General features: G+C 39.3%; 1 protein-coding gene across 1 annotated transcript in view; it reads left to right on the top strand.

Annotated features, from left to right (window-relative positions):
- Positions 1–17,628, top strand: part of camkvl (CaM kinase-like vesicle-associated, like) — a 40,582-nt gene that overhangs the window by 10,802 nt on the left and 12,152 nt on the right. The window contains exon 2 of the mRNA XM_086069464.1: positions 17,151–17,257. Within this exon, the coding sequence (XP_085925590.1) occupies positions 17,163–17,257 (95 nt within the window). The 5' untranslated portion in view covers positions 17,151–17,162. The remainder of the gene's footprint in view (positions 1–17,150; positions 17,258–17,628) is intronic.

Genomic DNA, 17,628 nt, shown 5'->3' with positions numbered 1-17,628 from the left:
CTGTTTTGGGGATATTTTTTTGACAGAAAAAAAAATTCAGTAAAACAGAAAAAAAAATTCAGATAAACAGACAATTAAAAAAAATACTCAAAAAAACAAAGCTCCCCCCCAAAATTAGTCACAAAAACAGGAGGGGTTTTTTTTCAAGTGGATGCAATACGCTTCCGTACAGACTTGTGACCTTATTTTTATTGAATTTTTTTTACTGCCGTATCACCTTACGAAGATGAGCAGCAGGTAAAAGGCGAAGGCCCCTGAGTTTTCTAAGAAAAAGTATTATTTTTGTTCAGTCTCTGTGCGGCCTGTACCAAATGTGCCATGGACCGGAGCTGTATGCAAAACAGTCAGTGTCAAAACTATGCAGGTGTTCCTAACGTGGCTCATGTGTATTTTCCCCAGAATTACATTGATTCTAACCACAAAGACTTCTAAGAAATGTACTGTTAACACGGCGTTCAATAAAGGTGCACTCCAAATAGTAAATGAGCGCACACATCAACAAAGGCTCACAGGCATTTCTCTTCCCTATGAATCATTTATATGGGGTGCAGGCTCTATTTTATCGGCGCCATTCCACACCTCCAGTTCGTTTCATCTCAGAAATATGATTGCTCATCTTTTCACAAATCATAATTATTGCCTACATGTGAAATCTGCTCTCAAATATTCAAGAGGTCATCGGCTGTCATCCCACGACTATTGTTCTTCTATGACACCGTCACCCTCTTCCTCCGATTGGGATCACATGTTCAAGTCAAGAGTTTTTTGTAATACAATGCAGGTGGAGACGTTTGAAGTGAGGTTCTATTGCATGACATCCACAGTTAATATTTCATAGTATACTACTCAACGGCATGCTACTCAGGAGCCCAGCTTGGGGCCCGCAGGCTAATTCCATCATGGTGACACGCACTGTGTCCCTCCTTAACATGTCAATCTATTTGTTGCACATAAAGGAGTCTTAAGGAACAAAACACTCCCAGCATACAGTCAGATTACACAATACTATTAAAATGTATTTCTATTTCTGGCTAACTGAATGGTGTGTGCATATCCTGATTGTTAGATGTGTTTAATTCAATAGAAAACAGCGTAATGCATTATGGATTCACTGAAATTGTATAATCCACTTTATATGACATCAGATGGATGCGCCAACATATTCACATTCAAGTTGATAGCTATGAGGAGAGTAGTCATTCCTGTGACCTGTGCACATTTATGTGCAGTGGATCCATTATTCCCTTGTTCTCGTCTTCCTTACAGCTCCCTCACTTTCTTTATGATCTTGTTTTTTTTGTCTTCCCTTAACCCTCCCATGCTCCGCTTTCCTCACTCTAACTTTCCCACGAGACCAGATGTCCTAATTTATTTCTTAAGACTTGAGCGGCATCACTAAAACCCATGCAATCAAAGGGGTGGGCGTCGACGTACAGTAGAAAGGCATATAACACACTAGAAGGAGCCCAAGGTGGTTTCTACATCATGTTGGATATTGCTCGTGCACATGAGACTGGAACAACTGCCTCAGTCAGACGATGTGAAGCCGAAGTACAGCTGTGTCCTCAGAATGTTAGAAAGACAAGTCTTATACAAAATTGACTTTGTGGTCATTTGAAAATATTTTCTAGCTTGTAATAATGTATTTTAAATACAACAACAAAGATTACCTGTTATGTGTTTTCTTATTGCGATTCATTATTATTAAAGATACTGGAAATGATTAATTTTGCAAAAAAAAAAATAGATTTGGTGGCAAGTATTTTTTTGTCTTTTTTAGTCAAACAAATAATGATGAATTATTTGTGCTAATGCTGAACTAGCAAAATACATTTGCGTAAAACTAGAAACAAAATAAGTCTACTGCATTTTAAAGTAGCCTATCATTTTTTCTTAAATCATTACATCATTAGCTTTGTACACGTGAATGGGGCAGCATGTTGGTGAGATAATGAACTGCAACGTTTCAAGAATGAAGTAACTTAACATGGCTAACATGTTTGCCTGGTGACCAAATGTTTACTTTTTGGACCTAAACAGAACAGGAACAGGACAGATGCTGTACCATGATCCTAGGATGCTGTACGACTGCAAATTGCTCTATTTAAAAAAAAAAAAAAAAAAAAAGGAAAAAGGGTATTAATGGAATCTTATTTACCCAAGATCAACATGTTTGTATGTACAGTATACATAGTGCTGAACAAATATATTAGGGCTGTCATCTTTAGAAGCCAAGTGGTGTAAGACACCGTTGCAATAGTTGGAAATAACGATGATCATCTATGTCAAGTCACTTCAATGCCTGGATATACAGGAAGTGGGGCCATGGGGACAGGCAAACAAACCCCGTAGACAAGAACAGCATATGTCCGCTATTAACTCATTCACTGCCATTGACGGCTAAAGACGTCAAAAATTCATTTGAACTATTTCTGTTAGTTTAAAAAAAAATCCACTTTTGTTAACAAGAGTATGGAAACCTAGAAAAAAAGTATTGTACATTTAGAGCAGATACAAAATCTGTGATTAATCATGAGTTAACTATTGGAGTCATGCGATTAATGACAATTAAAAATTGTAATCGCTTGGCGCGACTTAAAGATTATTAAAAATTCGGGGCGTCAGGTGATTACATTTTTTAATCGTAATTAATCGCATGGCTTCACTAGTTAACTCACAATTAATAACACATTTTATATCTGTTCTAAATGTACAATAAAAAAATATATGTTTTCATACTCTTAACAAAAGTAGAAAAAAATGTTAAACTAATAGAAATAGTTTTTGACGTCTATAGCCGTCAATGGCAGTGAATGAGTTAATGTTCGTTTAATGATGTATGAGTGAATACTTGGAAATATGTTTCCTGTTCAGGAATGCAAGTAAACTAGACGGCTGGATCGGGATCGGACGATATTTAGCATTTTATGCAAAATCGGTGATCAATTGTAATATCTTAATTTGCCTGATCGATCAATGATGCCATTGATCGGCTGTGCGATTAAGACATTGCATGTTATATTTAATGTATATCAGCATTTTTGATGATTTTTTTGTAATGTTTTTCATCGTTGCTCACAGATTGATGAGCGGCGGAAAAATCCTGATCTTATAAGTCCTATAAATAACTATAATTTCATATCTGAATTTTCTTTTCCCCCTAAATCAGTGAATAAAAATGCATTGGGTTAAAGAGCTTCCTCACAGATATGCAGTATGGAAAGGATTTCGGCAATTACCACTGCAGTTAATTTTACATTGGATGCCGGTCTAATAAATGTGTTAAGACCTGTATATCTATAATAATATAACTAAAAGAATACTCCACATAATCCATCATAACTGTATGCGTTTTTTTAAAATGTCAGTCTACTATTCCAAGTGTTGCAATTTGTGGCAGATTGCTGCCCATGTAAACACAGCCAGTGTTTTGCGTTTTCCTGAGTGTATGTCCATGCGCGCGCTCTCTATTCTCAACCACTTACAGGAGAATTCTCACGGGCCAATTTCTTGACAGTGAATGCTATCCTATGCTGTAGAGCCTTTGTGCGTCTGTGCACGATAATAGCAAGAACGCACCACTTTCCACATGATTCTTCATTCCAGCGCCGCAAAGTCCCCTGAATTTTTTACTGAGATCTCAAGCTCTCAATTCTTTGCAAGACGTGCGTGTGTCAGAGGAGACAGGAGGAGTTTTATTCAGTGGTTTTATATTTTTCAAGGGCAGCATAGCATGCTTGCGACCGCCTTGTTTCTGCATCACAAACTTTGCATATATAGGTTCACTGTTCAGCAGCTGCATGCATGAGCGAAGCGTGAAATATATGTTTTTTTAATCAGCTGTGAAGAGCATATAAATGCAATAGAGAGCTCAAAGTAATAAGAGCATTATTGGATTTTATTGAAGGAGGAATTTGAGAGTTGTTATTGTATTTGTTGTCTGTAGATGAAATAGAAACAGTGACTGAATACATTTCAAGAATATCACAGTATCAAATGAGGCTTTTACTGTGAGCAGATCTCATCTTCATTTGTGATATGAAATTCAAAAGGCTTGGCTAAAGAGGGAACATGGAACTGAAAGACTTTGCATATTTATCTCGTAACAGAACTGTGCGTAGGGATACTTTTCAACAGTAAAAAGTTAATATTTTGTCCAGACTGAATTTGATGACCATACATTTAAAAACTTTTCTTCTTTTTTTTCATTTGCTGTCGACTGAAGATGACATCCCCTGAGCTGAGGAAGTAATTAGCGACCAATCATGCCTCAGTTTGCTGACCAAACCCAGAAAACAGGTGAGCCATGATTGGTCGTTACCTACATCCTTCAGCACAGGTCATCTTCAGTCGACAGCAAGTGGCAAAATGCGTTTTGAAAGGTATTAATTGTTCATGAAAAATAATGAAGTTGTCGCATTTATTATAGACAAAATATTATCTTCTTAGTGTTGAAAATGGCTCATTGAGTCAAGTATCCCTTTAAAGTAGTGACTAGCAATTGGTAATTAATTAAAATTATTGTATTGAGGTGAGCAGCAGCATTATGTGTAGATTTGTATTTTCTTCATATTTTATCCCTACATGATTGGACAATCTACACTATCATAATGTATTCCCCTTGTGATCAGAATAAAACAAATAAATTGTGCAGACAACCAATTTATTATCATTATTACATTTATTAGCATGATCAAGCGATTGCAACTAAAGACAAGAAATGTATTACCATTCCATTGTTCTCGTTTTTGTTCCTTTTACAGCACTGAACTTAAACAAACCTAAAATAACAAATCAAACGTAATTTAATCCAATGCATTCTTGACCATGTAAACATCACTGACATTCTATTTTGACCATACAATCTCTCCCCAAAATTTGAAATTATTTGACAGGTAATCTATCAAATTTTCTGGGGCGGACAAGCAAAGCGTCAGGTCAGGAGTCACAGTTTGATCCCAGAGGACGGTGGGTAAAAATGTCAATGCATCTTCATACTTCATGCACTTTTAAAAAAGTCCCCGTAAATGGAAAATAAATGATCTAAACCGAATTTAATCCAATGAAAAATATTCTAATCTGCCTTCCAATTTCGACCACACCACAGAGAAGATTGTCTTGAATAATTAAAAACGTTTTCATTCCCCCTTGCTATTCCACCTTCTCAGCATGACGTGCGCACACTCATGGCTGACAACGACACGCTCTAAAGACGAAGGCGATGCATTTTTAGGGGTGTGTGTATATCTAGGTGATTGCACATCACAATTGCGCAAGATAACCGCTGAGGTGAACAAAAGCGCACAAGTTCTTATATAGTGAGGGAGATGTGGGTCACGTGACGCACTTTTTAGTCATGCTCAAAAACATCACGAAAACTGAAATGGTGAGAAACATTTTAAACACAATAGCTGCATCTCTACAAATGCATACTACATATACAGAAGGTCTGAGTATTTGAATGAATGAATCGATCTTTATTCTCATTGCACGTGCACAAAATTGACCTAACAGGCACAACCAATCAAAAAAAAAACTTTTCAGATTCAAATTCTCCCACAGTTATAATATCTTACTTTAGTATTAAACATCTTTCTCATGAATCTGTTTTCTTACGAATGAGCCCACTCCAACGGCTTTTTTTTATTCTGTGTGTCACACGGACTCTACATAAACTCTTGACAGGCATGTGCAGCCTTACATATATTTATTTTTGTCCAGGTAGAGAAAGACACTCTTCTCCCCAAGGACACACTTACTGTGCAAGTCCTGCACATGCTGACTCTCCTAATGAGGGGACTGAAACCGGAGGGAAGACAATAACTAGAGAAAGGGAGGATACAGTGTAAAAAAATAAAATAAAATAAATAACAGGCTGTGTGCATGTTATTTGACTGTTTTCTCTGTGCAAATGTGACGAAGACTCCATTTGCTTATTGAGCGCATTTCTAGGTACTGTACTGTAATTCTTTACAGAGGCAAAGAGTACACACACACACACGTAATAAAGAGCTGAGATGAAAGTGGCGCTATGAGCAGTAAGGGAATTAGTGTTTAGTGCAAACTGGAGAAGCGCCCCAGTGGAAACACAGAGAAAGAAATAAAAGCAATTGACTTGATTGCCCAACACACACACACACACACACACACACATGCTAGCTATTATATGTTGATGTGCACCTCATAACGTGTGAGTTGTTGTATGCCCAATATACTTTATTTTCAGATTATCCCTTTGCCTGCCTCTTCATTTCTCCTGGGTATTTCTCTCATGGCCTTGCAACTCTTGCTCGAGCTCCACTTTCACATCACAACATCGTAATAAAGCCGGCGAGCGACCCGAGGCGGACGCGCACTCGGCTCAATATCCAACGCGCGCTTGTCAACTGGGGCAATGATCTTGGGAGTAATCAGCAGACCAATTCCTGTTTAGTGTTTTTGCAGGCCAAAGTGATATTAATGGCAAAATATGTTGCGCGCTTTCAGATGCGTCTCGCATATTGATTGTGTTATTGTTTCCTAATTACACCCATTGCAATTCTTACAAGGGGTTGTGAATCTAATAACGCTTCCACTGACAAATCCCAAACTCTAAGTACTAGAGAGGCTTAGGAACAAAGTTGCTTTCGAGATCTTAAGTATTGATCAATAAAGAATGAGCAACAATTGTCTTACGTAGCGATTCAAGCCGGGGAAAAAGAGAAGGAATCGTCAAATATGTGATGATCATCACGAATCGTATTGAATGTGAGAAACCTAACGTTCGTGGAGGGCTCAATTACTCCACTGACTGCGCAGACATGTTGTAAGCGTCCGAGTAGCTCTCAAATGTATTTATTTAATTTATAACATTGCGCACGGCGAGGCAAGCCCAGCGGTCGTAAAGTGCTGCAATGATGACCACATTTCGCCATTGTCATTTCCATTTGTGTCGTGGAGCTTTCGTTTGCCACAGTTGTTGTAGCTACTGATGTTCTTCTGTCTTCTGCTGTGTTCCGTGTGCACGCCATTGCCACGATAACGCCTTCAGGACTGCTAAAATGTGAATGTGCTGAGCTGAGCTGGTGTGAGACGAGAAAAGTGGAGGGGAAGTAGCACAATGATTAATCTGTCGGGAGTTAGGACCCAAAATGGGTCTCCAGAATAAATGTTGTAAGATATTTGATTCATCTTCGAGGACTTTTTTAGGGCAAAGTAAGTTTGCTTTACACAAGGAAAGAAAACACCTATAAGCATAAACAAAAACGGCAGTTAACATTCACAAGCAGAGCAAAGAACACAAAAGTAGGGGGAGACCGAGGCTAGTTGTCACATTGAAATTTTCTTCTCCACCAGAAGGCGCAACAAAAAAATGGAATACTTGTTTTCTTCATATAAATGGTCAGGGATTGTGCACTGACTGGGAAGAGAATAGCACATTGTGAGCTGAGATGAGTGCCAGTTATCGGTTTTGCACAACCCAAAGTCACATTTTTCATATACTTCCTAGATTTTTACATCAGGTGGACTCGTTAGAGGAGAGATTCAGGCATCTTGTCATGCCTCAGTCACTGCTCTGTTTTAAGCTAACTTTAAACTAGAGCAAGTATTAGCCAACATGGTAGTTTGGGGCAACTTGTCTCAGTCATTTTGGGGTTTGTTGTCACATATGCAAAGAATGGGCCAATGGAAAAGGCACCCCTGGCAACTCGGTTTACATATGCCAGAATTACCCTTGATGAAGAGTCTGTAGAGTGAGGAAATTGGTTGTCTAGGTTTTGTTGCATTGTTTAGAAATTGATTTTCCAGTTGTTGATGGAACAACAGTATGCCGACAGACATGCCAGCAGTTCCTAAGGACTTTAATCTATTGTATAATATTTTGTGTTAAAGTTTGCGCAATGCCTATGGTAAATTTTCAAGCCATAAAAAAAACACGAGAAAAGGGATAATTTTGCCCTTGTTTTATTTTATTATTTTTTTTAATAAGAAATTATTTTGACAAATAGTAGAAAGTGCATTTCTTTGTTTAAATTTAGGAAATAAATGAAAAAAAGTTGTGTTTCTCTCGAGCTTGCTTTGCCTTGATTCATTTATCTCTGTCTGAAATAACGCATTTCCGGTCTGGTTTGCAGAAACGTTTGCCCATTAACTCACATATGCAGTAGCTCCTCAACAATGCAAGAGATAGCACCAAGGTGGGCCGCAACTTTCCAATAGCTCACTCCTGAATGTCACTTCCGAATGCTAACTCGATCTCTATATTTTACATAACATAATCTATCATGTTGAATGTCTATTACTATATATTGATGTCTACGTATGTCTATGTGCTGTCTCTTTTGAGAATGTAGACAAAAATCCACTGGCAGCCCCATTGTTAATCTAGTTTAAATTACATCAGCCATCATGACTGATTCTGCCTTGGAAGATTGGATTGGCAGCACATATAGGCTGAATGAAATCTGATTGGACAAAATAAAACCTAATATCCACTTATACTGGAAATAATGCAGCCAAAATCAATTCTATGAAATGAAGAGAATAGATTTTTAGCAATAAATTGATGCAATCAGCAGTCACGCTCACATTTTCTGAATTGAGTAGTGTATGCGGCTGTCATATGAGAACAGCAAATGTACAGATCTATAGGACCGTGTACTTGTGTGCATGTACACGCCTGTGTGTGTGTGTGTGTGTGTGTGTGTGTTCACACGTGGGTGTGTAAGTGCATCATGCTCACATGAGATCTGACATGCAAGACCTGTAAGTTCTTGTTCACAGAGGCAGAAGTAATCTGTAGCCAACCACACACCCGGTGCTAGGCCTCCGTTCCAAGGCTAATCATTGATTTTTTTTTTAATAAAATATTTCATAAGGGCACATACAGTACACACGCATACCACGCGACTTTGAATTCAAATCAATCTCATTGATAAAAGACTTCCTAACAATGCGGATGGTCCATATACATCGTACGCACAAATGGTCAAAGTTAGCAATGTGATTTTGCAGTACTTATTGTTCATATATTTACATAAAATGTATTGCAGCATGAGAGCATAAACACATAAATGCTCTGGTTGGGAAAGCATGTGTCTTAAGCTGTTATTCTCAAAGTGTGCTCGCCCAAAGGCGTTAAAAACAAAAGTCTGGACAGTGACATGTGCTGGCGTCATATTGACACCCAGCTGGAGAAGACGCCACGATGCAATGCAATGCAACACATTTGACCAAAATGTATCATAAGGGATATTTTGCACAGAAAGCTCACAATACACGTATATACTTTATGTTAATCTGAGATTATCATTATTAGTTAGTGAGGTATAAAGGAAATGTGTTGCCATTATTAGGGTGTTGTTTTGTTTTTTTGTTTTTGTTTTCACCAAGGCTGCCAAAAAGGGTGAGGTAGCGGAGGCGAGCACCCTGGTTGTCAAAAAGCATAATTTTTGACATTACATAGGGACATTTTTTGTCTGCTTTAAAGTAATGATGCTTGATATTTTTAAATTAATATTTGATTAATGCAGTGTTTCTGTCCCACAGGCGTTGTCTTTTGGGTTTGTTTGTTTGTTTTTTTGAGGGGGGGGGGGGGGGGGCGCATCTGCACGGCTTGCCCGGGATAAGTGGAACAGCCTGCAGCCACACAACCAACCATTTTGTCAAAAATCGTAGTAAAAAAAAAAGGACTCATGTCTGAATAGAGTTCATTGTATTGAGCTTTTTAGTACAGTTTGCATTAAATCTTTAGGAAGAGTTTGTATATCTTTTTTTTTTTTTACTTTTATGTGCAATACATTTTAATTGAGTTATTATTTAATTGTGCAGGGTTAATGTATAACCTTATTTATATTGGCCCTGATGGTGTTACGTGAAGACATGAGTATGTTTTGCTGTAAAAAATTGAGAACCACTGGGCTACTATTAAATGAATATATGTATATCTTGTTTTGAGAAAAATAAATAACGTGCAACTGGAAAATTACTTCTTCTTTTTTCATCAAAACCTCTCGTCATTGCTGCTGTTGTTGATCTTAAAAAAAAAAAGTATAATTTTGTTTGTAATATGAACTGCACCGCATCCTTTTAGGGGATGTTATATATATATATATATATATATATATATATATATATATATATATATATATATATATATATATATATATATATATATATATATATATATATAAATTCCGTTATAAAAGGCAGCAGAGGAAATGGTGTTCATATAATCATTCGTTGAATATGAGGCTCATGACGTTAATTAAATATTCTAAACATGGTACATTGCTGAAACGGAGCATTATTATCATTAAAAGCGATACCATCTGCAATGGAAGTATATTAGTAATGAGCAACAAAATGCCTTATTGGCCTTAACAGATTGATGTGCCTCTGTCGGAATGGCACATTGAATTTTGTTCTAAGAATAACCTTGACTTGTCACCTTCGAAGCTGCTGAAAAGATGTTTCGTTCCATTCATTCTGGAGCCTCGATGCAACCTCCACTCTGCACTTGTGAACAAGCACGATGACAACAGCGCAAGCAATTTGAAATGAAAGTGTGATGTCTCAGAGAGCTCAATGTGCATTCACACCCGACCTTTTGCATGTGCATACTGTAGGTTGCCCATTTCCATATGCAAAATTACCACCGTGCCAGGGAACTGTCAGTGCTTGTTCCTTTTTTAGCTTTACTTCACCAATTCATAGCAGCATGAAACTCTGGGACATTTTATTGAACAGCTAGACGGGTTTCTTTGCATTTCCCAGCAATTCCCAGGAAACTTTAATATAAAGTAAACATGTTTTATGATGAGATATGCAAGCTTGACATTTCTCATAAAAGGTAAAAAGCAAAAACAGAAAACACTCAGCATTCATGAGCAGAGCGTCCTCATTTCAAACAAAGATTTCAGGTGATGTTTTTTGTGTAATTAGCTTCATTTGTTCAAATATTTTACAGCGACGTCTTTTAGCCTGCCAGGTACTTTGCTGGGCAGAAATACTAAAACACGTGACAACAGTGCTTTCCTTTCATCTCCAAATTCCACCTTGTAACCTCATGCGTGCATACTTTTTTTTTTTTTTTTTTATAACATAGCAACTGTCTTGTCAGTACCGCCTATCGATGACACTGGGGGGGCAGCCCTTCATAAGGAGGCAGATCTTCACACACATACACAAATGTTCCAAACTGTTGGAAATGCTCACACAGTTGTGAGGCTGTGAAGACGCAAGTCTCAAATGTGCCTCTGCCGTTTTGTGTTTTGCACTGCTGCACTATTTTCTATATGTTCACCCAAGTCACAGAACCCCATCCTTTCACACTTCTTTCCTCATCTTTCATCTTCCTCTCCACTCTCTTCTCATCTCCCGTTTTGCCTCCTACTCGGCCTCCACTTCAAGGTTTGTTCTGACTCAGTATTCTGTACGCATAAGTGTTTCTACAGCATCTTTATATTGTACGTTGTGAGGGAAGGGGGGGAAACTCTTGTGACCTCACAAGAGATAAGAATACTCAAAGGAAGGAAGCAACCATAGGCCATAAATAAAATACACTATATAGATTCAAATCAGAATTGAAAAACAGCCCTTTCAAGAAGCTAAACATCTTTTAGAGATACTTGAAAATTAGACCATAAATAAAAAAAGAGTCATAGGTTTCACTGACACTGGCTTGCATTATGTGCCAAGTTCAATATATCCTGCTAATCATTGAATTTGTTCCAGAGTCTGAGTTGATGTGATCTGGATCCACTTGTGGCAGATCAAGACAGACTGTCCTTTATGGTAACAGTACTACTGTCTGCATACTTCTGCAGTGAACCATACTTCAATGTGCCATGGACACCCATTTACAGACTTCTCAGCTCTTCATCTGTACACATGAGCAAGGGTCAAAAATATATAGAAAAGGGTTACATTCTGTAACAACGAAAAAAAAAGGGGGGGGGGGACACAGTGTATGTTTTTTTTTTAATTAAACCCTTTGTCTTTTATACATGCATTGAGAATGAAATAATAATAATAAAGCGCAAGTCAACCTTAAACATTTCTTGACAATAATATGTTATCAGTGTTGGGAATGTTACTTTAAAAAAAGTAATTACTTATATAGTTACTCATTATTTGCTTAAAAAAGTAACTGAGTTGGTCATTGAATTACTTCATAATAAAAGTAACTCGTTACCAGGCAAAATAACTTTTATATCAAATAATTTGGATTTTCATTTTGTTCCTATTATTATTATTATTATTATTATTATTATTATTATTATAAGGAATTCAAATTATGTCCAGGCTATATAGGGTGTTTTCATTTAGTTTTGTGAATATTTATGTCACACAAATGCCTCACTGCATAATGGGAAATCATATAATAATAATAATGATAAGAAGAAAAACAAGAAGAAGAACAAGAACAACAACAACAACAACAACAACAACAACAACTCCTTCTTCAGCTTGACGGCATCCCTTACCGCTGGTATCCACCAGCGGGTTCAAGGATTGCCGCCGCAACAGGCCACAGCTCCGATCGGCCACCTCAACAATGGAGGCGCGGAACCTGGCCCATTCAGACTTAATGTCCCCCGCCTCTCCCGGTACAAGCGAGAAGTTCTGCCGGAGGTGGGCATTGAAACTCTTTCTGACAGGGGATTCCGCCAGACGTTCCCAGCAAACCCTCACAATACATTTGGGTCTGCTAGGTCTAACCGGCATCTTCCCCCACCATCGGAGCCAACACACCACCAGGTGGTGATCAGTTGACTCTTTTCACCCAAGTGTCCAAAACATGCGGCCACAAATCCGATGACACGACTACAAAGTCGATCATCGAACTGCAGCCTAGGGTGTCCCGGTGCCAAGTGCACATATGGACACCCTTATGTTTGAACATGGTATTCGTTATGGACAATCCGTGACGAGCACAGAAGTCCAATAACAAAACACCACTCGGGTTCTGATCTGGGGGGTCATTCCTCCCAATCACGCCCCTCCAGGGCTCACTGTCATTGCCCATGTGAGCGTTGAAGTCCCCCCAGCAGAACGAGGGAGTCCCCAGAGGGAGCGCTCTCCAGCACACCCTCCAAGGACTCCAAAAAGGTGGATACTCTAAACTGCTGTTCGAAGGCGGAGGGAGGCTACCCTCTCGTCTACCGAGGTGAACCCCAACGTACAGGCGCCGAGCCGGGGGGCAATAAGTATGCCCCCACCTGCTGTGCGCCTCTCACCGTGGGAAACTCCAGAGTGGAAGAGAGTCCAACCCCTCTCAAGAGTACTGGTACCAGAGCTCAAGCTGTGCTCGGGCTCCTTCCCCGCCAGAGAGGTGACATTCCATGTCCCAAGAGTTAGTTTCTGTAGCCGGGGATCGGTCCGCCAAGGTCCCCGCCCTTGGCTGCCGCCCATCCGACTACGCACCCGACCCCTTTGGCCCCTCCCACCGGTGGTGAGCCCATGGGAAGGGGGACCCACGTTGCCTCTTTGGGCTGAGCCCGGCCGGGCCCCATGGGTGTAGGCCCGGCCACCAGGCGCTCGCCAACGAGCCCCGCCTCCAGGCCTGGCTCTAGAGGTAGGCCCCGGTGACCCGCGTCCGGGCAAGGGAAACGACAGTCCATTTATTTTAATCGTCATAGGGGTCTTTTGAGCCGTGCTTTGTCTGGCATAAAGCCCCAGACAACATAGCTTCTCGGATCATTGGGACACACAAACCCCTCCACCCCGATAAGGTGCCGGCTTGTTTTTTTATTCTTCTTTTTTTTCATTTTCTATTTTTTCTCTCACTTTTTCAGTTTGTGTACAAATTTTGCTGAGCAAATAAATTTGCCCTTGGTGCCAAACAGGCATTGCTGTATTTCAATTGGGACACTTTTGTTTGTTCCCACCGCATTGATTAAACTCTTTTCACATCAAGCCTCACTTTCACCTTCCTGGAATCTGTCATGGGAATGTTGTTGTATTTACATAATCTTCTCGCAAGACTCGGCCATTTTCAATCCACCGCTCATTTCCCCTCTGCCTGCTCTGAATTACCCCAGCGCACATATGCGCACGCATGCGCAGGCAAACATTCATCATCCAAGTCAAACTCTGATAAGCGCATATGACATATATGCTTTGACCTTTGTACTTCGCTCCAACTGACACATTCATGAATGCACATGCAGACACACATACGACCATAGTGTATCCCAGTGCTCTGGATTAGAGATACAGATTAGAGATTAGGGCCAGCAGCGGGATTACACAATTCTCCCAAGTCCCGCCTATCCTGAAGCGCCTCCCGCCTGTTCATCAGCAATGGTGATGGTACATACAGAGAGTGGGGGGGCGGGGTGTGGGGCTTACATTACCGCATCGATATTTGTTCCATAATCCTAAATTAGGACTCTCAAAATGTCATTACCGCTGAGGATTTCCATTGTTTTCTCTTCTAACCATTCGCCATTTGTTATCTGTTCTTGTCCCGTTCCTCTGTCGGCTAATCTTCAAAAACCCAATTCTGAAGTCGTTGCAGCCTTATTCGTTTTTAATAACCTCGGTTCATCAACGCTCTCTCGAAAGTGATCCCATCGCTTCTACTTGGTCAGCTTTATGGATTCATTTTCAGACACATGCTGATAAAGTGGCCAGAACTATACACTCAATTGAAAGGTCAAGAGTAATAGTTAAGTAATCAAGCTCAAGTAGTCATGACACAATTGTCATGTTTTTTGCTCTAAAAGGGGAAGTCAACGCCCAACATTTTTTTTGACAATAATTTGTTCTATGCAGCCCCACTAGTCTAAATATGGTATTTTGATCAATATCACATTTGTGGAATATGAGTTAAGCAGCAAAATCAAGTCGTTTTTATCCATCTCAGGGGGCGACCATTTTGCCACTTGCTGTTGACTGAATATGACATCAGTGTTGCTCAGGGCTCAGGTAACAACCAAGAGCTGTGATTGGTTGTGGATTTTGTTTCATAACTCATATTCCACAAATGTAATATTAATCAGAATGTCACGTTTAGACTAGTGGGGTCACATATAACATTATTATTGTCAAGAAATGTTTATGGTTGACTTCCACTTTAAGACCACCGCAAATGGATTTGAAATGAAAGGAAGAAGATTTCCTTTAACAGCAGACTTTCATCTTTAATTTGAGGGGATTCGCATACAAATCAGGTGAATGTAGCGGAAATATAACAGTCTGTGTATGTATATGCCTTCCACACAGGCTCCTTAGCTGGTCCATGGCCAGATGGGCATGCATGGCAGCCAATGAAACTGGTTCACTTGTTGTTATTGATGTTGACAAAAGCAGCAGGATGAATCTGAAGTATTATTTCAGAAAATATTTTCTGCTTCAGAATTCATTGGACGGCGCTTCACAGTGCAGATGGACAGTGACCCCAAGCATACTGTGAATGCAATAAAAGAGTTTTATAAGGCAAAGAAGTGGAATGTTATGCAATGGCCAAGTCAGTCACCTGAACTGAATCCCCTTGAGCATGCATTTCACTTGCTGAACTGAATTTGTCCATTACTTTTGGACCTTTATAAAGTGCACAGGTATATACAAACTAGGGGTATCAGGCGATTAAAATTTGTAATCGTAAATAATCACATGACTTCAATAGCTAACTCACGATTAATCGCAAATTTTATATCTGTTCTAAATGTACAATTAAACGTACAATTTAATTTAATTTTTTGGGCCCAAAATAGTGGCGGTACTGCCCGCTCGCTAAAAACCCCACCTTTTAAAATTGGGTAACTCTTATGATCGGGTATAAGACACAAGCTTAGACGTGATCGCCCTGTAGCTGGCCACCTTTGATGAGGGTGTCTAGTGTTGAAAGGCCGAAACACCCACTGATTCAAAGGAACACTACTGATGATGATGTGTCCACAAAAAAAACAAATATTGGATAATTTATCATGTGTAATGATTCTAAATTTAATTTAATTTAAAGTTTTCATACTCTTGTTATCATCAGAGTGGAATAAATGTGTACTGTACCGTAAAAACAGTGTCATATTGATTTGTGTTGAGGTCATTTTTTCTGCCACTAGATGGCAGAATTGCATTTGTAAGACAGCTCAGTGCATTTTTCTTTTCATATTAAGAGCTATCTCATCTTTAACATGAAGTAACTTGTGAAATTCTACAAATTTTTTAAATTGAAAAATACAACTTGACCCCAGTCTCCACAATTATATGCATTATTATTACATTTATTATTGCTAAATGTTCACATGGACATGTCTGCTGTGTTGCGACTGGAATACCCCCAGGCTTTCTAAGTAAGGGGCAGTCATTAATCGCCCGTTACAAAAAATAGAGGCGTTAAAGGGACTTTAAATTAACTCAAAACTAATGCACTAATTATGACACCCCTAATTCAAACAGTTATAATTCTCACATTTGATTTGGATGTAAATATGCTCAAATTAAAGCTGAAAGTCTGCAATTAGAGCACATCTTGTTCATTTCAATTCAGTTTAGCGGCAAAAAAGAGAATTGTCTCAATGTCCCAATATTAATGGACCTAACTATACATCTGGTAAATGTTGGGAGTCAGTGTTGCAGTAGAACATAAGCATGCAGTTAGAAGACACGGCGTTATCTTCCACACAGTGTCTAGGATGTGGGTGGGTGAAGGACTGGGGGAAGGTGCACCGTATTGATTGCTGATTCACTACTTCTCGTACCTGAATGTTCGGACACACTTATTTTAGAATGGACTACATATCGTGTGTTTGTGTGTGCATGTGTGTGTGCCATCTGTATACTGCATATCACAGGATAAGTGAAAAGTCAACTAAAAAGTCATCTAACTTCGGCTTTAAAGGAAATTACCTTGAAACAAGAATATACAGATGAATTCCAACTTTCTTTCAAATGCAGTCAGAGTTGCTCATTTCCCCAGCCGCTCCAGGCGCAAACACACATTGACCTTTATAAAGCTTCATTTGAACGTGAATGATGCCGCAAATAACCAACAGAGGAAAGAGAAGCTTCGTGAAGACGCATAGTCTCTGTTGACAAAAGCAAAAGCTTTTAGTATGCCAACTTCACTTAATTTGATTTTGCATTCCTAAAATGTCATTAAACATTTTGTTGAAATTACTGGCCAAATAATTTGTTTTTGTGTGTGCTTCTGTTTTTGTTAGGTGAATGCCGTCATGCCATTTGGGTGCCTTGCTCTGCGAGATGGGCAGACTTATGACAGTATATCCGATGTGACAGACAAATATGAGATTGGCCAGGTTCTCCGAGCGTAAGTACCATAAATCTTTGTATAATGTGTTTTGACTCAATGTTTAATTCATTGACGCTCACATTCATATAGACAGTATGCATAAAAAGGAATTGTGTCGGGAGCTTCAATATTGGGGGGCTTGAGAATCCAATCATTTATTCAGAAGGAGGGAAGTTGGTAGCATGAAGCCTGCAAAAGACAGAATTAAGAACTGCTCATTTCTCAAAGTTAGCCAACCAACTGTATAATTTTGCTCATGGTTGTGGCGTAAAAATCACGGCTCCTTTTTCGCCCTACTGAAAACCATTTCTTGACACATTGCAGCCACACACGCGCCCCGCACACACACACACGGCCATATGGCAATGTCAGCATCTGGCCTCAGAGAT

The sequence above is a fragment of the Leptonotus elevatus genome, chromosome 2 (assembly GCF_054856555.1).
Source record: "Leptonotus elevatus isolate MCC_2025b chromosome 2, RoL_Lele_1.0, whole genome shotgun sequence".
NCBI classification, from domain to species: domain Eukaryota; kingdom Metazoa; phylum Chordata; class Actinopteri; order Syngnathiformes; family Syngnathidae; genus Leptonotus; species Leptonotus elevatus.
Note: the sequence above shows the minus strand (reverse complement) of the source record. Positions and strands in the feature narration are given on the sequence as shown.